Source organism: Alternaria atra (assembly GCF_907166805.1).
Source record: "Alternaria atra isolate CS162 genome assembly, contig: 25, whole genome shotgun sequence".
Taxonomy (NCBI): Eukaryota; Fungi; Ascomycota; class Dothideomycetes; order Pleosporales; family Pleosporaceae; genus Alternaria; species Alternaria atra.
In genome coordinates, this window is record NW_025091323.1 from 3,569,693 (window position 1) to 3,591,558 (window position 21,866).

A 21,866-nucleotide genomic window follows, 5' to 3' on the forward strand; every position below is an offset into this window, starting at 1 on the left:
TGCGATGGTCTGAACGCTAGCCCCTTCGCCAACCCAAATAGAAGATGAGGGGTGACAACGACTTCACAGCTTGTGATAGTGGATGGTGAGACCGACTAGCTAGCCTTGGCACATATACGGAGTAGAGCGTCATCGATGTGCATCAACCGAGAAACCTGAATGCTAAAAGTACACCAAGGAAGCTCGAAAATTAGAGAGGCGGTAGTCGTTCCGAAGTAAGATCAGACGTCTGCACCGGTCTCACTGCAGCTGCCCCACAAACTACATTTTCCCACTGTAGAGGATCCAATCCGCCGACGCTTTGAACATGGGTTGTGTGTTGATTGAATTACGACCATTATCATGTCTCATTCCATTATGATCACAGAAATCGCTGATGGTGGCTGCTGCTGTTTCAGGCTCCAGCGAGATGGCCGGACCAAACATACAATACCAGTAGAAGTGCCATGCTTGGACGCAGTCTTTTCATGAAAAGATACCGACATGGTCAGTAGATCTTAAATTGACGTATAGCAGTAGCTGAGCTGGGGACAGTATCTGTGGTGGCCTGAGCGGAGCTATGGCGGTGAACTGTCGGGGTCGTAGTGAAGGTGAGGTTGCCACCCTATCCTTCAAGGCCAGATGTCATTCTACCATCACTTAATTATACACCTTATTCTAGCAGCGTTCACTCAAGCGCGATAGAGGACCGCGAGTCTTGCATTTGGCTGTGGAGCGGCGCTAGAAATATTGCTTTCTACAAAACAGTAAAAACCCAGATTGCCCATCACCACGACCAAACGCCCGCAATCGTTGCGCGAAAAACTCAACTCAAGATGGTGCACTCTCCGTCCGACTCAGGGATTAAAAATGTACGCGACTTCTTTACGTCCGGCGACAAGGAAAAGATCTCTCCGGAGCTCAAACGAACCCTGTCACTGCTGCAATTATCCGGCCTCGACAGCCTCGAAGAGCGTTTCCTCGCGACTGCTGCATTCCTAGAGCCATGGGCTGTATTCCGCGATTCGATCTTCCTGTTGCAACCGGATGCAATGCCACGCGCGACAATGATAGCCACGGAAGAAAGGGAGGATGGTGTATCGCGCACGGATCTATTGTGGTTTTATACACAATTCGACGAAGGGATGCGCCGCTACGATCCACGCGCGAACAAGTATAGCGTGGAGTACACAACAAACTCAAGTGTGTATGGTGTGATCGACAAGAGCGATTGGAATGTGGAGGCGTACGAGAAGCATCTCTTCGCTTGGCTGCTGCAGGTATTCAAGGTCGGTAAATCACGCAACCCATGGAGCTTTGACTACTTCGAGCTTCGCAACATCTGCATTGCCTGGGAAGCAGTCTTCGTACCGATCGTTAACGCGGTGCGTGCTTCCTATAGCGTCAAAGGTCGACGACACTACGGTCGTCTTGCACTCTACATCGAAGAACGGTGCCCATCCGCTCTCGCATTCCCGAAGGGCAACGTAATGGTACCTGAGGGAAGCTTGATGTCGCCCACTCCTTATCGTATCGTTTCCATGCCAAAGAAAGTGATCCGTGATGACGGCGCAACATTCCACAGGCGTGTTGAGAGTGCCGGCGTGCTCACACGAAAGCATTACGACGAAACCGAGAAGGAACTTCGCGACGTGTACCCTCAGTACGGCGGTTTGGTCGAGCGACCCAAGTTCAAACACAAGATGGAGGAATGGTTGAATGAACAACGAGCGCGAGCCGACCGTAGAAAGGCGGCAGATATCACTGGTGACGTGAAGAGTTTCCAGCCCCAGATGTTGAATCGCGGCGGTAGCCTAAGCCCTGTAAAGGAGAGCTCTCCTGCTAAACACCAGAACAGACAAGGCAAAGACGGCAACGAGAGCCCAATTAAACGATACTCAGATAGTATTCGTCGCTCGCTGTCTCGAGGCGTGACCAGAATGGCATCAAAGGAGGAGCCGAAGAGTCCGTTGCACGGTGTGACACGACAGCTCCATGTTCCTAATGAAGGTCCAGCTCGCCGCCCGTCGGGCGCTCGAGAGCTCTCATCGGCTGAGAGACATGCGAGCCTCGCTTCATACGAGTCGTCAGATACTACCATGATCACGCCATGGCCGCGTCCCGATACAGAGCGCAAGCCATCCGAGCAAAGCGTCTTCACTTTGATCCGTAACTCAAATCCTTTCAGCCTATCCGATAGCCCTCAAACCAACCAAACACATCATAATACGGACGTGTCAGAATCTTCGCCGAAGATTCAATTGGATGCTGTACCGCAACCACTACATCGTGAGTACCGATGTGGTGTACGGGTTGCACCACGGGTCTTGGAGAAAAGTTCTTACGCAGATGTGCGGGTACCAAGCTATGAGGGCAGCGGCTGGGACGACGAGATCTCGTTGACGAAGCTTCACACTGTGCGTGAGGATGCTGTTCGTAATCTGCAATGTATTCAGCCTGCAAAACCAGCCACAAGGCTTCCTGTTCCCATCAACCCAGCTGCATATGCCGGCAATCTTCGTATCGCTTCGAAGGACAGCCACTTCAAGGAAACACCCAAATCTCTTGCCTGGCCAGGCACTTCTCCTCCTAATGCAACAGCATGGCCTGGGATGGACGAGTTGATTCCGTCCGTACCATCTAAGAGTCCCGACAGACGGAACAACACCCGGGGCTATGTCAGCAGTTCTCGTCCTCAACAGCTTATGCGCGATAAATCTGATCGTGGTATGACTCGTATCGTTTCGAAGGAAAATATCCGCTCAGCACTCAGAGGTAGCTCCCGAGACAGCTCAGCCGAAGACCTCACCCTGCAGCCTCCCATACGCAACCTTCAAGTACAGAATAGGACCATGAGTCCTGGCGGTACCGGGCTGCAGACGTACAACACGAATTTTTTCCCACGTAGGGACGAGCGCAAAGGAACGCTAGTAGGCGGGTGGGTTGGTACAGAAAAGTGCAGAGATGCGCCTGGCGGTCTCTATGAGATGGATACATTCAGCAGAGCGAGAAATGGTGAGGACTTGCAGGGTACAACTTCAGGAAGTAATACACGATACCATGAGAGGTACCACGGAATGCATGAGCCCGAAGACCGTTGCAGCTTCGAGAAACGGATCTAAGGTGGCGATGCTATCGCAGAACCGCGCTACAGGTATGCTTGTCGTTCGACCTCAGGTAGTCCTTTGCATCCTCGGATCACGTTGGAATTTGGTGGCTGTCATCTTGGCGTTGAGGCATAAGGATTGTCGCTGCTCTTACACAGATTGTCGACTGCAAATTGCTTCCGCGAGTGCTGGGCCATGGTAGGTTGAAGAAAAACGCTTCAAGTAGACAACAGAGAATGAAGAAAAAACTCGAGATGATAGCTCACACCCGCCGTGATGATGTGACGTTAATGCTTGGTCTTAGGCCTGTGGAGGGGTCCTAGTGGAGGTATGACCACGCGCAGCACTCTCAGCCGCAAAAGTGTTGAGACGCGAGAATGTCACGCTAGCATCAGATCAATCTTTAGCGTTAGTAATATGTCATCAACAGGTCTCTTGCAGCTGCGCGACATTACCAATACAAGACTACAAGCATCTCTAAATGCATAGAAAGATCATGTTCATACTGACTTACGGCCCAGGTTATAATCACTTACTCTCATGCCGCACGCCTCCTTACTATTCGCGGACTCTTTTCTCGTCAACGCGTCGTTGTGCCCCTTTGGTGGGGCTGTCTAGGAACTGAGCGCAGCCTCTCAACAGTCTTCATGACATTTATAATCTCGTTGCATTCTTACTAGCAACACCTGTTTTCCAGCGTCTGTATAGCGCCTTGAGCAGCGACCCGCCAACATCCCTCCCGACCACCAAAGCTCCTTATGATGCATGTCAACCCAGCTCGATGGATTACCCGCTGAAGTGATCCAACACATCGCGTAGTTTCTTCCACAAGTCGATATTTTCTGCTTGAACTTTCTTTGTTTGTCGATAAGATCATTGCAAGGCCCGAAATTGCAGAACAATATGTCAAGAGTTTAGCACTGCATTCCTAGGTTACAAAAGATACGGGGCTCCGTCCAAAAGCGTTATCTAAAGAAGACTACAAGAGACGAACGGAAGCTGCAGAGGTAGTGAAGGTTATTGACGTTATCTTCTTGTATGGGGCCGCGCAAGCGACCACAAACAAGAATATATGTGAACAGTGGTGGTTCATAGATCTCGTGGAAGATGCACGGGACGATGATGGGCCCCAAACAATCTCACGTTTTGCCGGTATCCGCGTGCTGGGCATGAAGATGCACTGGTGACACTTATGCTAGCTCTGCTACCTAATCTTCGCGTGCTCATTCTTAGAGGTTTTGTCGCTACATCCGTCCGATGAGGACATGACGGCAGATCTCAGCCAAGCCCAGGATCTCATCTCATCTCAAGAGCGAGTTCAACTTGGATCAAAAGAATTGTTGATTGGACTCACCTAAGAGCAACCGGACTCACCATAAGGAAATGCTTTCGGCGCTTGCGCAGGATCAACAAGTTGTCGATTCGCATGCAAACAGCCGATTGCGTGTAAAGTTGGAGATACTATGTAGGTATATGATCCTTTGAAGACGAGCTTCTATAGCTAGAGACCAAGCGTTGAAAAGGCTCGTATAAAGTGGAGTGAACACGACTATGTGCCTGAGCCAGGTAGAGCACAACCTTACGACCCAAGCCACCCAGGGAGGGATGCGGGTGTGCGAGCATCGACTGGGGAAATTTTTAGTTTGGAACAAAAGATTACTCACTCGAAGATGATTTAAATATGTTTGAAGAATTCGAAGCCGTGTCGGAAAATGAACGGTAATGAGAATACCATGTGTACATTTCGGCTTACAGCGCGCGTGTTATCGGACATAGGAGCCAACATTGTACACATCATTTCAATTCGTAATACGGTGCTTGAAGCTCGTGAGCACGTCTTAGTGCCTGATGGTGCAACTTTTTTGGTTGCCGGAATTCCGATGCAGCTGGTATGTTTGTCGGAATTCCGACCTCCGTGCACACGCAATCGTTCATAGATAATGGAAATCTTCACTACGAAACCAAACCAATGACGAGCGTCAGCATATGACAAACACGTCTCTATTTGTAGGACAAGAACACCAAGAGTCCGCCATCTCAGACCGCTTCGGAAGTGGTGGGGGGGCGCTATGCCCCCTTGGGTTTACGGCGGAATGAACTACCGTCATCGATTCATCGCGACCGACCTGTCCGGTGTCGCACATTCAAGCTGGCGTCTCGCACCTGCTTCGCCAGGATTCGTTCATCGGGACGCGGATGCAGCCTCCTGTCAGACTAAATTAGGTGAACGGAACGGGGCGTTCTCATCTTGCAGATCGATAACCTCGGCCGCCGTTTAGATCTGCACCTGCTACACTCCGATCGCGCAGTAACAACATGGGCGGTGTGCTTTCCTCGAAGGTTGAAGACGACTGGAAGAGCGACGCTCGATATGCTATGGAGGCAGGAACGTTTTGCGTCGTATGTGGTGGCCCATTCGATATCGAAGGGGATGTCTACAACATCGACCCAAAAGACATTCGGTTTCAGGTAAGGTATCTTCTCAAGGAGTCGTTCCGTAATACTAATTCAATAAAACATACAGTGGTTGTACAGTCTCCGTCTCCTTGGTCGCATCGCCGACGTAGCTGAGCATATGGTAGCCAGCGAGGGATCGATGTAAGAAGGAGCGGCTCCCATCCTTCTTCATCAGCTAAAGTCTCGAAAAGTCCGATCAACGTATCTGAAGTGCCTGGAATCTACCTCTCCGAGATTGCATCCTTCAGCTTGACTGGCTCGGGCTACTTTCGAATTATCGGCGACGCTGAACAAGATGATATCTGGTTCGATGCTCTTTCTTACACACGCGATCACGGAACCTTGTTTCCGTTGCACGAAGGGTGCATTGTAACGAGTTGTCGAGCTATTGACCGTCATTATTCGATGAGAAGGGAGGTCGAACCCAAACCCGCTCTTGAAATGTTGTATGAGCTATTGAATACACGCTTCATTCGACGAAAATCCCGCACGGACGAACCACACGAGACGTCAAACGATATCTTCGACCTGTGTTCTTCTTGTTCCGAATACGGTCCTAGAAGCGTATTGGCTTTGAGCAGGCTGGAATGGTGGGGCGGTAAATATGATGTAGGAAGCGACAGGATGTTCCTGAATCACAGCACTGATGAATTGCAGAAATTCTACACCGATCCCATCAAAGAAGAAAGTACTGCATCTTTCGTACGAAGGGTATTGCAAAGCTCGCCGCGTAGAAGAGACGAGCCAGAGTACGCGTTGAAGTCTTCACGTGAACCCCAGAGACTGGAGCGCCTTCCAACAGAATTGCTGGACGCGGTCTGCAGTTATCTTCCAATCCAATCTATCATCGCACTAAACCGCACCTCGAAAGTGCTGGCTCAACGTATTCCGCTTGACTCTGCTTTCTGGCGAAACAGCTTCCGGGACGGAAGTCTACATCCGCATATTTGGGACCTAGACACTAAGTGGATCGAGCATCATCTGTCCAAACCTGATGCAAGGCTCCTAGATCTGACTGCCTCCTGGGATTGGAAAGCTGCTGCAAAGCTCCTTGCGACGAAACGCTTCTCAATCAGTGGATGCGACGACCGTCTGCTTGATGTACCTGATGGCTTTTGGAACCGATGTAGGATCTGGGCTACTATTGAGGAAGCGTTACAAGAGTAAGAGAACTTGTTGCAATGTAACACATTGCAGCGGTAGCGGTATGCATTCAAGAGCAAGGTCTTGAAACTTTCCAGATTTACGGAAAACCTCTGAGACATCGCGACACCAAACGAATTCGTGTTTCGGATCCATTCCGACAGCATAACGCACCTATTTGTGAGAACAAGAATCGCGGAGCTTTACGACCTACTCGATGTCTCACAATACAATTCCTCTGCACCTCCATGAACGCCCCGGAGGTCGCTGCCTTTACTTTCATGGTCCCGCCAGCGATGCGACAAACCCAAGCCAACTCGCAGCAAAACTTTCGTAAAAGCCACACAACGCACTTGTGACAAACAAGTATTCCGCTCGCTCGCGTAGTGCTTTCGTTAAAGCCTCGACATTATCTTGTGGAACAGAATGTACTATATACGCAGTCCGAGGACGTTTGTACGGCGAAGTAGAAAGCCACTCCTGGTACTCTTCAGTCATGAATTCCTTGTACGATGTTTCTACAACCACCGTGACATCTGGTCCAGGAGCCGCAAGCTCAGCACTTACTGCTGTACCGGGGTTATGGATTATCTTGGTCCCTGTCAGCTCAGATAGCTCTCACCGATCTACAAGACGTCCAGACTTACGGTTCTCCTTTCTGCGACACCGATAAGAGTTCGTGCTCTGCAGTCGATAGCATCGAGGTATCTCTTAGCCTCCTCTGAGTACAAGTTCACCGTCTCGTCGATGAAGATGCCATCGACCCTCAGCCGGTCATCCTCCCCACCCCTTCGATCATACGTTCCGATATCCTCCAGAACGTTTTGAACAGGCCGTTTGCAATAGGTTGCTCTCACATAACCCAGGGTCGTGACGTTCGGCAGTGCATTCAGCCGTGGTATCTCCCGGACATAGTCTTCATTTGGCCACCACGGTGCAGCACCCGGTCCGGTGTTTGGATTGATGATGACGACAAACTGAATACACGGGTATGCGGCGACGCTGGGAGATGTCAGTGAGAAACAAAGTCAGCAGCAGAGGAGAAACCACGTTGTGTATAGAGGATCCCATGCACCGGGATGTGGGTAGATGTATAGTGGAAGGAGCACCTTGGTTTGGGGAACCTGCGACATGGCTATCAGGATGGAGTTGATGCGCAAAGTGGTAGAACTGTCCTCTTGGGTCTCATCGAAGCGCTGACTAATCGCTTATAGCCGTCTGTTATATACTGCTCTTACCACGTAGTACCTATCTACTGGGCTGTGCTGCGAAGAAGATGCGCATCAACACGCTTCCGAATACTGAGGTCCTAGATGTACGGTGTTGAAAAAGAGATACCAGCTGTAATATATAGACCAAATTCGTAGCGGTTAACGCGAAACATCACGGTCAATGTCAGCAAGATGGGTTAAGGTTATGGATCTTCGCATTCCTCCTGAGGTCGCATCCACAGCAACCTTTCTACGCCTTTCAGGAACAAAACCTCGACCCTTCAATCTAGATACCCGGTAGTAATGCTGGAACCCTCGGGTTAGATCTTTTAAACATGCTATTCGAAACCATAGACAGCTCTGCTTTGCACATAAATGGTTCTGCAGGGCTCAAATTGAACGACTCGATGCATAAGCATATGCCTCAATAAGGGCGTGTCAACAAAAGGTACTACTCGCAGATGCTGAACAGGGTGGGGTTTCCAACTTTGTTTTTTGGGCTAGCCCAAGATATGCCTAGTCTAGGGCCCCGCTTCGAGTGGCTGAGAGGGGCTCTCTCCGATGACCTCTCAACCACCCAGGTGCCGCCTCAATTGTGCCCCACCACCTACAACGACGCTTATCTAGGGGGGGTTTTTTTTTGTTGCTCAATATTTTCCTTTCTCTATGCTAGTCTTCGAATCCAGATAGATTGACGAGTTTGGACAGGCGTAAGCTTCCCAAAGTCTGGTGTCATCTAAACCTACCGGAATACTAGATGCACGGAAAAGACCCAGGAAGCGTTGATTCGTACATCATTCAAAAGAAAGATGAATTTGAATGGTATTCGTGAAGACCTGTGGAGCTGTCGATTCACCGACTTCTGGAGGCTTCCCGCAGAAGGAAAATGCACTGTGAGATAAGAGTAGGAATAACGTTGTCATTGCACGACAACCTTACTCAAAAATTGACGCATTTGGCACATCTCGGCGGAGGGAAGAGATAGTATTGACATGTCTGTGTTACGAGACAAATGGCTGCCTCTCCGAAGCACTCGGAGGAAGAGCGTGCCAAGACCTCGCCATCCGTTCGCCCTCCGAATACCGTTTATTCAGCAAAGGAGACGGACAGTCGATCACATATATTAAGAATGCTTTTCTCCGTAGCATGCTATATGTATGAAGAGTTCTCGTACATTATATGACATCGCCCACATGATTGTTATACAATACATGTTCACTTTTGATACCAATATCGCTTCCACTCCCCGATCTCAGTTACAATAAACACATACAATGGACTCACATAAAATCGACGCATCAGCTGTGCCTGATACAGATACGCAGTTTGCTAGCGGTATCACCACACCAGATGTCCTAGCAGAAGAGAAGCAGCGCCAGCACCAGCAGTGTATGGAGGAGGAAGTCAAGTCTGCTCAGGACGAGACAATCGACAAGGTTGTAGAAGAATATCCCAGAGGCTTACGACTAGTTCCCATTTTAATCGCCATACTCTGCGCAGTCTTTCTTACTGCCCTGGATATGACCATCATTGGAACTGCGATTCCTAAGATCACCGATGAATTCCAGGGCCTCAACATGGTCTCTTGGGTAAGCCTGAAGCTTTCTTACTATATCTCCAGATCGTACAATGCTAACAGATCCCAGTATGGCTCCGCGTACTTTATGACATTTGGTGGTTTTCAGTCCGCGTCTGGTAAATTCTACCGTTACTTCCCGCTCAAATGGTCCTTCTTGGGTGCTATATTCGTTTTCGAAGTTGGGAGCTTGATCTGTGCCGTGGCTCAGAACTCGACAACCTTCGTCGTCGGTCGCGCAATCGCTGGTGTCGGCTCCGCCGCCGTAGTGACGGGTGCGTTCACTATGGCTGCATTGTCTGCTGAGCCTAAACGACGACCAGCTCTCATGGGGCTTGTGGGCGCCGTATATGGCTTGTCTAGTGTTGTAGGTCCGCTCTTAGGAGGTGTCTTCGCAGACACTGTGAGCTGGCGATGGTGGTATGTAGACACATTTCCGTGGACGTTCTGCTGATCAGCTGACCATGATACAGCTTTTACATAAATCTACCTATCGGCGGAGCCTCTGCAGTCCTGATCTTGTTCACCTACAAGACCCCACCGCAAGTTGTGATTGTCAAAGCGACTTGGAAAGAAAAGGTCTTGCAAATGGATCCTCTTGGCATTGCACTTGTCATGGGTGGCATTGTCGCATATATATTGGCACTCGAAAATGGCGGCCAGAAGCAGCCTTGGGGCAGCAGTCTTGTCGTTGGACTACTGGTAGGCTTCGTCGTCATTCTGTTTACCTTCATCGCATGGGAGATCTTCAATGGCGAGCGATCAATGCTTCCACCCCGGCTCCTCCGTGAGCGAACCCTATGGCAGCCATCTGCCTTCATCTTCTTCTATTCATCAGCATATCTCGTACTATTGTACTACCTGCCGATTTATTTTCAGAGCGTCGACAACCGAAGCGCAATCAACTCGGGTGTGCTTAACCTTCCATTGGTCCTCGCAATGGTAATAGGCAGCATCATCAGCGGTGGCGTTGTCTCGAAGACGGGCTATGCTGCACCTTTTATGAACGTTGGTGCTATCCTAGCGACTGTCGCTACTGGTCTGATGTATACATTCGATATCGGCACTGGATTGGGCAAGTGGATAGGATATCAGGCTCTTTATGGTATCGCAGTCGGGTTGGGATTCCAAATGGCTATCAACACTGCTCAGGCCAATGCAACAATAGGAGACATGTCTTCAGCAACAGCAACAGTCTTTTGTATGTACAAAAATCCTAATTCGATCCAAAGGACTAACGTGTTGCAGTTTTCCAAACCATCGGCGGCGCATTCTCATTGACTGCTGCCCAGTCTGGCTTTGTGAACCGCATGATTACCACGATTGCGAGCACAGCACCAAATGTGGACCCACATGCAGTAATTGGAACTGGTGCCACTCAACTTCGGCAGACGTTCACTGCTGAAGATTTACCAGGCATCGTGGTGGCATACATGGCGGGTATCAAGGTCGCGCTCGCAATTGCGACCGCTTTAGCTGGTGCAGCGGTGTTAGCTGCTGTACTTACACCCTTCAAGAAACTCAACATGGAGAAGGTTCAAGCTGGAGCTGCGTAGCTCTCAAGCACTGAGGTCTGGTAGGGCTGAATGACACATTGATGGTATTCGCTCGATACCCCAATGTCTATCGGGATGCATCTATTGTACTCAGGAGGAGCTTCATTTTGTTAGCCATCTGGGCAAGTAGCATCCTCCTACGCTTGGGTGTCGTTTGCAGTGTTCGGTTTCAAAGAGTATAGATGTCCATACATTTTAAACAATGCACCAAAACCTTCCCATGCAGCCAAGAATACGTCCATGCCTACTTTGACTCGTCCGTCTGCGTGGTAGGCCTTACGCTGCGTGGCTGGCCTTAGTAACATGCTCGGAGTCCGAGGCCTCTTCCGCCGAGCTGGTTTTCGGTCCTGACTGCCCTCATTGCGCTCTCCTTTCGTGCTACCAAACTCAACTCGTATCACCAATATCGCACCTAGTTCCATCGCAGAATCTACAACGCATTCACTGGTGTTGTTCTGCCAGACTTCAAATTACTTTCCCTAAGTGGAGTTCTACGTGCCATCAAATCAGGCTAGCGTGAGTGGCCATGGAAGGCTTGCTGGGGCCGGCCATCAATGACGCCGACACGACCAGCTTTGAGCCTCACAGCAAACGGCGCAAACTTCGAAAGGGCACGACAAGCTGCTGGGACTGTAAGAAACGAAAGGTGAAATGCACATTCGATGCAACATCGGATACGATATGTGTAGCCTGCCGTCGTCGAAATGCGTCATGCGTTCGCCAGGACCAGCCGGATGAAGTCCTGGTTCGGGTAGACGACAGCAATCAGACATTGTCACTGCTTCGTTCCAGCGATGGGCCCAACAGGACCGTCCCAGCTCCTAATCTCACATATGAGCAACTTCTCGAGCGCCTACAAGGAGCGGAAGCATTGGTTGCGCGATCAGAAAATCTAGGACACGACTCAGGAATCAGCCATGTACAACTTCCAACACCCAGCTCGGCTGCACTGACACCGAAACAAAGTCTTCTGGAGACAGAAGACAGTGAAAACATCTCAATCAGCCTACGTCAAACATTCCCTCTCCAACGAGATCTCGACCTGTTGTGCAGATCGGATCGTAACGCGACCTTGTATAGCTACGAATGTCTCACGAGATCCAACAACCTCTTAGAGCACGAATCATTCAATGTTGTCGAAGAATTGGTCACGATCCCCGACGCTTCCACTACACCGCCAGTTCTGGTGGCTAGGCATATGCTTATCCTGGCTGTTATGTTGCAGTACTTTCGGTGTAATGGTGTCGACCGCCTATCTGAAGATCCGAACGCACTCGCCGTGCGCATGATGGAAGCGGCTGTTCGTCTAGTAATCACCAACGACCAGCTTGTGGGCTGTATCGAGGGTTTAGAATGCATTGTTTACGAAGCCATCTTCCAATCCAATGCCGGCAACCTTCGGCGAGCGTGGATAGCCTTCAGAAGAGCCATGATGTTTGCGCAGTTGATGAGGTTAGATACGTGTAACCCTCCACCAGTCAAATTTCTGGAGAACAAGTTCAGGGTGGATCCCAAGTTCCTATGGTTTCGAATTGTTCACATGGACAGCTATCTTAGCCTGATGCTTGGTCTGCCTCATGGGGGCCAACCGACGAATATGGAAAACACTGTTCCTGGAGAGAGCCTCAGTTGCAAGATTGACCGAGCGCATACCCTCATCGCACGTGGTATCGTTGACCGCAATCGAGGGGACCCGCATCAAAACATTGAGGCTACCCGTAAATTGGACCACGAGCTCCAGAACGTGGCAAAATCGCTTCCAGACAAGTATTGGCTCGCACCGAATTTCACTAGATTGCAGCCAACCACGAAGGAAGCCTTTGAGGAGCTAATGCGGCTTCGAGATCAGCTTTATCAGTACAATCTGCTCCATCTTCTGCACCTGCCTTTCCTCATACGCTGCGGCAAGGAATCCGATTATCACATGTACGCCAAGATAACCTGCATTAATGCGGCCAGGGAGGTTCTTACAAGATTTGTCGCATTCCATAATTTTCGACCAATCTCGACCCAGTCTTGCCATACAGCCGACTTCTTCGCGCTAATGGCAGGTATGACGATACTGATTGCGCACATAGACAGCTGTCGCTGGCAAGGCCATAGATTCCTAGTGCATCAACGACCTGGCGATCGCGCCATGGTTGAGCAGCTTGTCGAAAAACTGGAACTCGTCGCGACACAGACGAACGATGTCCTCACCGGCAAAAGTGCTGAGCAGCTTCGAAGCTTGCTTGAGATTGAAAGCGACGCTGCGCGTGGATTGAATCATACCAGTGAGAACACAGTTGATCGGCTCGAAGAGGGTTGCGGCGAGCAGTTTCAGCTCTCGATACCATACTTTGGGATCATCAAGATTTGCACAAAAGGCATCACGAAGGAGTGGCCCGGTCAGCAGACTCCTGATACTACAACCCCCGCTGTGCCGTCTTCTCCGAACCTGGTGGGCGTCAACGACAACGTCTTTTCCACCTTTGGTCAGGACATTGGCAATGATGGATCATCCGACCTCCTTGCGACAGTGTCCGATGTGCAGCAGTATCAAACGCTTGGATCCATACCAGCGTCTGTTGATGTTCTCAACCACTCGCAACAATATCCTGGATTGACCGCTGGAACGAATGACTGGGCGCTCCAAGGTGTAGACGCAGCATTCTTTGACTCGTTGATGAGGGGAGCGGGGGACTGGGAAGACGCACTACTGGGGATCTGAGTGTCTCCATGGATGACCATGTCTGCAACAATTTCTTCTCTCTTGTTGATTACAGTACTTTGGGTTTAGCTGGAAAGTGTGAAAAGTCTAACTCTGCATCGAATTCAGGCAGACAGACCTTGATCCTGAATCCGTTCGGATTGCCGATCTGCGCTCGCGTAAGAGACGTTTTGCAGGATGGGGATATGATGTCCTGTTCATTCGGCCTGAACCCATATCTTCTTTCGCCATCGCACCCGTCGCTATTTGTTCATCGTGTCGAGAACCATGTCACAGAGGAGGTTTTGATCATGTCTAAGGATGTGTTGCAAGAACATCTAAAGTGTCCTAGGCTACCTGCTGGCTGTCGCCTAACCTAGTGTATTGAAACGGTTATGAGCGCGAGACAGGGGTTACAGAGAGAGAGAGTGTGTGCGATAAGACAGAATGTCACATGCTTGGCCACCATCCGCATTCGACAGTTCGTGGGCTCTGTGGTGGCCATGTACAAAGGTCAGCATAATCGAAATCGTAAGAGCAACCAGGTAGTGGTCAGACTCGCCAAGAAGATATAAAGCTGTACTCATGGGTATACATCGTCAAAATATTGCGCTCCCAACAAATGAACTCTATATGTGCTCCTAGTCGTGTTGCGCCTTGTCTAGCAACTCCTTCAATATCGTTGCCGTGCTCCTCATACCCTGCAGTGCATTCTCATCCGGCCCTTGCCCTGGCGCCCACGTCGCGTGCGCAAAGTCAATCATCTTGACTTCAGCCAGCTTAGGCAGAGTCTCCTCATCGTCTTCATCTTCGTCTTCCGGGTGCGCAGATCGTAGCTTCTGCTTAGTGTTTGCGTACTCCTCTACATCACCCTCGTATACTAGCAGTATACTTGCGCTGTACATCCTGCTCTCTTTGCTTTCAAAGACCTCTTGGATATCCTTGACCTCGCCTAGAAAGTACGCGAGCACCTCTCTCGCCCGATCAAGCTCCGCTTCTGACTTGGCGCCAGGGAAAATGTAGTCTGTGAAGCCGTCGCTCACATTCTTGGCGCTAAACTTGCGTCCATACATCTTGTTGTACACCCAATACCCGCCCTCCTTATCCGTCTCCACATACTCTTTCAGATCCTCGGGAACGTTGGGTACGTCACTGCCCTTGTACGTGCGCATACCTGCTATCCTGAAGCCTAGGCTACCACTTGTAGTCTCCTTACTCACGGCATCTAGCCGCGCCCTCTTTTCTGGCTTCGCAGCCTCATCCCAAAGCTGCGCGCCAAGCTTCAGGTCCAGAACATTTGGTTTCTTGAATCCATGCGTAATGTTCTCTAGCACGATATGAAGATCTGTAGCGAGTTTCTTGCCGTGCAAACGCTCGATCGTGCCATCGGCTGTTTGTATAGTGCCGCTTTCGACGGATTCTGAGGCGGCGGCTTGGTCGGCTGAGAGGGAAAGTTGGCCCATGAAGGTGGGGAGATGACGCGCGAGGTCTGGGTGGTCGGTGAGGGATTCGTAAAAGGTGATCTCGGCGAGAGTGCAGGGCTTTACTACTACACCACCGGAATCATCGCTGAGAACACCATCGCTGGGGTGTTGAGTTAGTATGGAAGACGAGGCTGACAGGCGGCAGTGGGGCACTTACTGGCCAGCAGCAGCACTGCCGTATGCTTTCAAATTAGACGCGTCATAGACCTTGGTTGCCATGATGCTTGATTTGTACAAGGAGTTTGGTTAGGATATCAACGTGCTTGGACGCGTGGTTAGTGTTTAGGTGGAAGATACATGGTGTGCAGGCTGGAGGCCCCACGACATGTGTTCCAGGGTCCTTCGCGAGTCAGCGAATGCCGTCATCCAGTGTACTGTGATTCGTGTGAACCCAGTACAAATGATTAACACGGATGTACGATTCTTCGTTATGCCATTTCCATTTTACTGCTATCAACTTCGACTCAGAAGACCCAATACCAACGTAATCAAAATGCACATCTCATTGCCAATGGCCCAACAAATATGGTCTACAGCGTGGCTTACCACAATCCACACCTTGCCGATGAACTCACCGTTAGGGCGTTTAAGAGCACAGGATATCTGAGGTCGAGAGTCGTCACTACCAGTCTTGGATAATCGCGCTCTCTTACCCAAGATGCAAACGCAGTTACCCGCGAAGCACCCCGGCCGCTTGTTGCCGCCTCACTAGGGCGTCGACTTCCTACGCCCAATCTCTTATATATCACTGCTTATACCTCTCAATCCTCTCTCAGCGCATCCCTTTCCCAACCCCCAATACTCAGTACAGAGAGCAGCAGATATGGTGACCGCGATTATGGCGCCAATAGTAGATCCAGGATCTCCTAATGCAGCCTCTAGTAAGATCACTGGCACTTCTACCATCGAAGACCATCCAGATGGCGCAGAGATCCGTCGTCAAGTATGTCTCCCAGTTCCCAGCCTCCCAGTAATTCATGCAGTCATACTAATCAACCTTCAAGGTAGAGTTCTACTTCTCTGATGAAAACCTTCCTACAGACAGACATTTACTACAATGCTGTGGTGGGCGTGAGAACCTTCCTGTCTCAATCAGTCGCATCCGCGGTTTTCAGAAGATGCGACACTACAAGCCCAAGACCCTCGTTACTGCAGCTCTCCGCTTGAGCGCCTTCCTGGAAGTCTCTGCTGACGGAAAGACTATCAAGCGCAAGGTACCTCTGACCGGAAAGAACATCCTTGATCCAGACTACTTCGATGCTGAAGATGACAATGATATCGCCTACGCCCCAGGTTCTCGAAGGGCCAAAGCCCAGCGACCAGCTCAGTATCCAGTACCACTACTCCCCCAGACGAAGACGAAGCACCCCGAAGAAGTGTCTAAGAATATGCTCAAAGCTACTGGGTTTGAGAAGGCTTACGTGGAGCCTGTTCTCACCCCTGCTGAAGCTGCAGAAGAAGAAGAGATGTACGCTCTTACCAAGTCATTTGTCGAGCGCATTGAGATCGCTATCCAGCGCTTCAAGCAAAAGCGTCGCATGCATGAGATGTATGCACATGTCTTCAACAAGCTCATGCGATTCGGTGGAGTAGAATCCGGCCCTCGCATGTACCAAGGACTCTCCAAGCACGAAATGAACGAGATGGGTCCGGAGGAGCTGGCAAGGGCTCTCGCCATCCACAACGTGCCCTGGAACCGCTCTGATGAGAACAAGTGGGTCGTAGACTTCGTAGCTGTCTGCAAAGCGTTCCTGTGAGTCCAACTCTCCCTCTACTTCACAAACACGATACTGACTACAACAGATCGTCTTGGTACCCTGCCCACTATGGCTATGCGTCGCACGCTGTCAAGAACGCTTGTCAAGTCCCCCGCTCCTTCCTCGGGTATCTTCGCTTCCACCGTGTCTGTCCCGAATTCGACGATCAGCTTGCCACTGCACTTCAAATCTGCGACCAGGCTGAGAGGGAGCTTCCCAGAGTCAACTCCGTAGGTCTTGCTCTACCCGGAGACTTCAACAAGTCTGCCAGCGTCGTCTTCGGTGGTGCTCAGGCTGGCATGTATATTGGCAACAAGTTGTGGGCTGAAGACCTGAAGAAGGACGGCCTGGCCGTTACCGAGATCGGTATCCAAGATGAAGAAGCCAGGATCAAATTCGGCACCGGCATTGCCGTGCTGGGCTCAGACGCGCAGTATGACATGTTTGAGTCTAGAGACTTGAAGGTCCTCAGCAAGGAGACTGCTTATCTTGAGGTCACTGCCATTAGCCTCCCCAATGATGATATCAGGACTGCCTATGCAGAGCAGAGCAAGGTCTTCAAACATAAGCTCAGACAGCTGGAACCTCTCGGCAAGCTTGTCTGCAAGACTTGGTATACGGACGACTGCGACGACTACGACCTACCCAAGGACAAGAACAAGTACCTCAACGGCAAGCCACGGAAAGCTGGTGATGGCAAAGAGTACGAGTTCTGGATCGAGGAGAGCGTTCTTAAGGACTGTTTCGTGGGCTTGAAGATGCATGCCAACATCCTACTCCTTTCCGGTGGTCTCGCCATCCTCGACGACATCAAGGAGACCATGTGCAGCTTCTATACTTGGATTCCGAATGAGCTATGGATGGAGAGAAAGCCCAAGGAAGTGCGATGGTTGAAGAAGGGCATGGGTCTTGACGATGACGAGGAAGAAGAGGTTGAGATCAATGGTGAGAACAAAGCGAGTGCGGATAAGGATGCTTCCGATGACGAATTTGATGACGAGTGAATGAGTGGATAGAGGACAAGCCGGTATATTTTCGTGGCAGAGATGTGATGAAACGGTAGTTCGAGATACAGTGGTCAGATCTGTGCCGAGCCGCTTGGTGCGATGCAAGATTGACAGTGTTTGGTTTGGAAAGTATGGTCTCAAAGGACAAAGTCGCGATGAATTTCCAAACGTAGTAAGATTTGCCGTAGATGCGGATCTTATCTCTCATTTAGCGAAAAAGGTACAAAACATCTCAGTTCATCTACACTACAAATATAGTGCATTTTCAGTGTTTGAAGAGTAGCGATCATCACAAAAGGATGTGCCTTCTTCCGCTTTGGAAGACCGTGGGGATGCGCTTGCCCGCTATGTTTGACAAGCACCTGCGCCACACTCGTACGCCTCAGTTTCAGACCAACGTCCTTCATGACTAGTAGCAAGGATAACATCGCAACGAACAACCAAGGCATACAGCTCCAAGGCCGAACTATCCGACAATAATATCGCGCAACGTAGCAATGCCATGGCTTACACCTGCGTCTGGGGCAGCGCTTGGCGGGCAACGACTAAACATCGCGAAGACACTTGGACGACAGTTCAACACCACGCCCAGCGCACGCCCTACACTATGGTAAGACGCAAACTTCCGAGATGCGGATACTTCGGCGATCGAGCTCGTTGCCAACATCTTGGCAGAGACACATGCCATGGCTTTCGTTGGTTTGCCAAGGCCACGCCGCCGGATCATGTGCGCGGATTCGTGACGCGGTCCTCACACAAGCATCGAAAGAGTGAAAATTGGACGTGTACCTACGAGCTGTATTACATGTGTCAAAGGCAGATACGCACATGCAGGTAAAACATTGACTGCACATACGGCTTGCATGGCGTTGTGTACCGAATTACCCGTTCCTGTCTCGCATAAGGGACGTATCTGTCGCAAGTTACCCCGGCTCTACCTAGCCAACACACGTGAGACGCACTGAAGGCGTGGGAGATGATGGTAAGAAAAGGGGACGCGCAATAAAGGTTGATTGCTACAAGTGCGTGTGCGGAGTGGAAAGGGCAAGGGACTGCCAAGAGCCTTGAGTGCTCTTAGCAAGCGGAGAACGCAGGCGGGCTTTCACTGGGTAAAACGTGCGTTACTGCCGCCGGGCTTTTGTTATCTGAGTTCGCCTTTTCCCGCTGGTTCTTTGCCTGGATCACTCGACTATGCGCCTATACGACGAGGGTGCTGCTTTACAACAACGTTGTGGTGCTGCGATTACAAGTGCGACTGGGATATGAGTGACAAGGCTTCGGCATTGCGAAAGAGCGAATATTGCCACTGCTGCGGGCTGCTGTGATCGACGAACGATTTAGGGTCGGGAATTAAAAAGAGGTGGACCACAGAGCGGAGCGGGACATGTCTGCTAGGATGCAATTTACGACCGCCGTCGTAGAAACGCGATCAATCATGGGGTTGCCGAATCGGGCTCAACATGGTATGTTCGTCTCTAGTTTTCCCTACTAACAACATAGCACAACATGGTTGCTGACTGCTATGACAGCGCAAAACTTCCTCAATCCTTACATCTACGACCCTTCTTACCCTCTCGCCATAACAGGGACAATTGTCGTACTGCTGCTCTCCGCATACTCTCTCTACCAGTACATCCGCTTAAAAGCGTACTTCTTCTGGGCAGCCATTATTGCAATCGTCATGCTCGACCTGGGTTTCATATGCCGCCTAGTATCCGCCTATGACGAGCACGAAGAGTCGCCTTTTCTCGCATCCTGGCTCATGATTCTGCTGGCGCCCAGTTTCCTCGCTGCAGCATGTTACACTGCATTCAGCCGCGTAGTATGGTTTTCCTGCCCAACCCACGCACTCAACTTCAAAACGTTGTGGTGCTTCCCCAGATATATCACCGCCACCTTTGTGTCCTTCGATCTCTTCAGCTTCATCATTCAACTCGTGGGTGCCAGTCAAATCAGCCGACAGTACGACGAAGACGTGCAAGGAAACCGGTCTATTGCCTCGTCGGAACGGAAAGCGCTACCTGGTCGTATTATCCTCATCCTAGGGTTAGTATTGCAGGTGCTGTGTTTCGTCAGCTTCTCCATCATCAGCATGCGATACTTTTACATTAGCCGGCGCTGGGCTGCACATGACTTGGGGGATCTGCATCTCTGGCGGAAGTTGGGGTATACGATAAACCTCTCCTCGGTTCTCATCGCCATACGAGCCTTGTACCGCACTATCGAGATACCACATGATCGCAACTACGGGCTGCTGTATCTGCAGAGCCACGAATGGTGCTTTTGGGTCTTCGACGCCGCGCCAGTACTTGCTGTGCTGGTCGTGTTTGCTGTGTGGCATCCAGGTCGTTATTTACCTAGAAGCTATACGGGGTGCAAATTGGATAAAGGCAGGGCTGTCAAAGAGAAGGATGAGATCAGCTCGATGAACGGGGGAAACGGTGCACAGGACACTGGGTTGAGAGACTTTAAGCCTGAGGACTTCCAATCTGAAAGGGCGGCGACGACTGTGTAGAAATTTGGACGAGGAGGAAAAGACCATTTGTTCATGATACCATTGCATTTAGCGGGATGGCGTTTGGTGGCTTTATTGGGATGATACCATACTCAATGATACAGTTGCATGCATACTTCAGCTGAGTCTTTTGACCCGTGCGTGTTCGTAAGCGGTAGAGATCTCTTTGTAAGTCGACTCGCGCTTTCATCCTAGTCCTTCTCCGCACCAAAATGGTCCTCTGTCCCTAGACACGTCTCGCACAATACGACGTGCTTTTGTGCAGAGCCCGTCTTGTCAATTGTTCGAGCTTCGAGTTGTATCGGATTTTCATGGTCGGCGTCGCTGTGGACCGACCCATGAGGTCTATAGGGTCATAGGCCGGGTGTTTGTTCTCCACACAGGCCTTGGAGTGTTCGAAAAATAGATGACGTGTCTCCTTGTTCATATGTCGGGCTGATAGTGCATCCTGAACTTCTTATTTGCGCGATCAGCCGCTCTTGTCTGAAACTGCTCGGCGTTGAGCTCAAGTACGAGTGGCTTCGTGGCCATCGTTCCATTTTCGTCAGGAAGCGGTACCTCGAACCGGAGGATGGTGTGCTCCTTTGGGATAGCTGAGCTTGTTAGATACTTACCACTTACCTGAGCCCGACCCATTAGACTTACATTTCACAGTGTTGTTCTTGGTGATGATCTCGAAAGTAAACCTCGTGTCACGAACAATGATGCCCTCCAAGCCTACGCGACTCACGCATCGGCTCCTTACCACAGTCACGAGCGCACCGTGCATGTCGGCAGTCGCAAGCAGTTGTCCACTCGCATTGGGCGTGACAAGGACGCTCCTCGCAGCATCGTTCAACCCTAGCACTTCCCTCATATAGCCAACCCACAATTTGTGTAGTCCTTCATAGATTGCGTACTTCTGTTGCTCTTTGGGGATCTCGTTAAGACAGAGTGCACGCTTTTTCGCAGCGGATAACGGACGCGGCTTGTTCTTGCTGCGCTTCCGTGCAGTCTCCTTGCGTTCATTGATGGCGCGGCGGCGGACTGCACGTGCAGAAGATGTAGGGGAGGTTGCGCGAATGTGGAGAGGCCGCTTCAGGACGCGCTCGTGGTAGTGTGATTCTGCAGTCGAAGGAGAGAAGGCGCGATGCAGCAGGGTTTGTGCAATGTGTGGGTTAACGTCCGCCATTCTGTTTGTAAGATCGTCGTCTAGGGTTATTTCAGGACTTCGGTAAGCCTCGGTGAGATGCACAGTGGCTAAAACCCTGACTCCTCGGAAAGGATGAAGTTGGTGTTCTTGGACATGACGAGGAAGACGGCGGCACTAGCGCGCACAAAAGCGGGCTAGACCAGTGGCTCGGCTATCGTTTTGTTCCGCTGCCTCCCACACAATTTCGACAATT

At 50.6% G+C, this 21,866-nt stretch overlaps 9 protein-coding genes across 9 annotated transcripts; 6 read left to right on the top strand and 3 right to left on the bottom strand.

Annotated features, from left to right (window-relative positions):
• Positions 1-815: 815 nt before the first annotated feature.
• ALTATR162_LOCUS6257 (uncharacterized protein) lies at positions 816-3,101 on the top strand (the record flags this gene model as incomplete). The annotated part of the gene is made up of 1 exon (XM_043313878.1): positions 816-3,101. The coding sequence occupies one exon, from the start codon at positions 816-818 to the stop codon at positions 3,099-3,101; it is 2,286 nt and encodes a 761-aa protein (XP_043169813.1).
• A 2,301-nt stretch (positions 3,102-5,402) lies between these two features.
• Positions 5,403-6,710, top strand: ALTATR162_LOCUS6258 (uncharacterized protein; the record flags this gene model as incomplete). The annotated part of the gene is made up of 4 exons (XM_043313879.1): positions 5,403-5,555; positions 5,611-5,684; positions 5,735-6,152; positions 6,201-6,710. The coding sequence occupies 4 exons, from the start codon at positions 5,403-5,405 to the stop codon at positions 6,708-6,710; spliced, it is 1,155 nt and encodes a 384-aa protein (XP_043169814.1).
• Positions 6,711-6,965: 255 nt separating this feature from the next.
• On the bottom strand, positions 6,966-7,819 carry ALTATR162_LOCUS6259 (uncharacterized protein; the record flags this gene model as incomplete). The annotated part of the gene is made up of 3 exons (XM_043313880.1): positions 6,966-7,277; positions 7,334-7,688; positions 7,737-7,819. 3 exons carry the CDS (start codon positions 7,817-7,819, stop codon positions 6,966-6,968), a joined length of 750 nt encoding a protein of 249 aa, XP_043169815.1.
• A 1,352-nt stretch (positions 7,820-9,171) lies between these two features.
• On the top strand, positions 9,172-11,029 carry ALTATR162_LOCUS6260 (uncharacterized protein; the record flags this gene model as incomplete). The annotated part of the gene is made up of 4 exons (XM_043313881.1): positions 9,172-9,486; positions 9,544-9,893; positions 9,947-10,674; positions 10,722-11,029. 4 exons carry the CDS (start codon positions 9,172-9,174, stop codon positions 11,027-11,029), a joined length of 1,701 nt encoding a protein of 566 aa, XP_043169816.1.
• Positions 11,030-12,245: 1,216 nt separating this feature from the next.
• Positions 12,246-13,739, top strand: ALTATR162_LOCUS6261 (uncharacterized protein; the record flags this gene model as incomplete). The annotated part of the gene is made up of 1 exon (XM_043313882.1): positions 12,246-13,739. The coding sequence occupies one exon, from the start codon at positions 12,246-12,248 to the stop codon at positions 13,737-13,739; it is 1,494 nt and encodes a 497-aa protein (XP_043169817.1).
• Positions 13,740-14,359: 620 nt separating this feature from the next.
• Positions 14,360-15,421, bottom strand: ALTATR162_LOCUS6262 (uncharacterized protein; the record flags this gene model as incomplete). Its single annotated transcript, XM_043313883.1, has 2 exons — positions 14,360-15,302; positions 15,360-15,421. 2 exons carry the CDS (start codon positions 15,419-15,421, stop codon positions 14,360-14,362), a joined length of 1,005 nt encoding a protein of 334 aa, XP_043169818.1.
• A 604-nt stretch (positions 15,422-16,025) lies between these two features.
• Positions 16,026-17,963, top strand: ALTATR162_LOCUS6263 (uncharacterized protein; the record flags this gene model as incomplete). The annotated part of the gene is made up of 3 exons (XM_043313884.1): positions 16,026-16,145; positions 16,207-16,955; positions 17,006-17,963. 3 exons carry the CDS (start codon positions 16,026-16,028, stop codon positions 17,961-17,963), a joined length of 1,827 nt encoding a protein of 608 aa, XP_043169819.1.
• A 1,438-nt stretch (positions 17,964-19,401) lies between these two features.
• Positions 19,402-20,481, top strand: ALTATR162_LOCUS6264 (uncharacterized protein; the record flags this gene model as incomplete). Its single annotated transcript, XM_043313885.1, has 2 exons — positions 19,402-19,429; positions 19,496-20,481. The coding sequence occupies 2 exons, from the start codon at positions 19,402-19,404 to the stop codon at positions 20,479-20,481; spliced, it is 1,014 nt and encodes a 337-aa protein (XP_043169820.1).
• A 423-nt stretch (positions 20,482-20,904) lies between these two features.
• On the bottom strand, positions 20,905-21,652 carry ALTATR162_LOCUS6265 (uncharacterized protein; the record flags this gene model as incomplete). The annotated part of the gene is made up of 2 exons (XM_043313886.1): positions 20,905-21,074; positions 21,127-21,652. 2 exons carry the CDS (start codon positions 21,650-21,652, stop codon positions 20,905-20,907), a joined length of 696 nt encoding a protein of 231 aa, XP_043169821.1.
• Between the last annotated feature and the right edge of the window lie 214 nt (positions 21,653-21,866).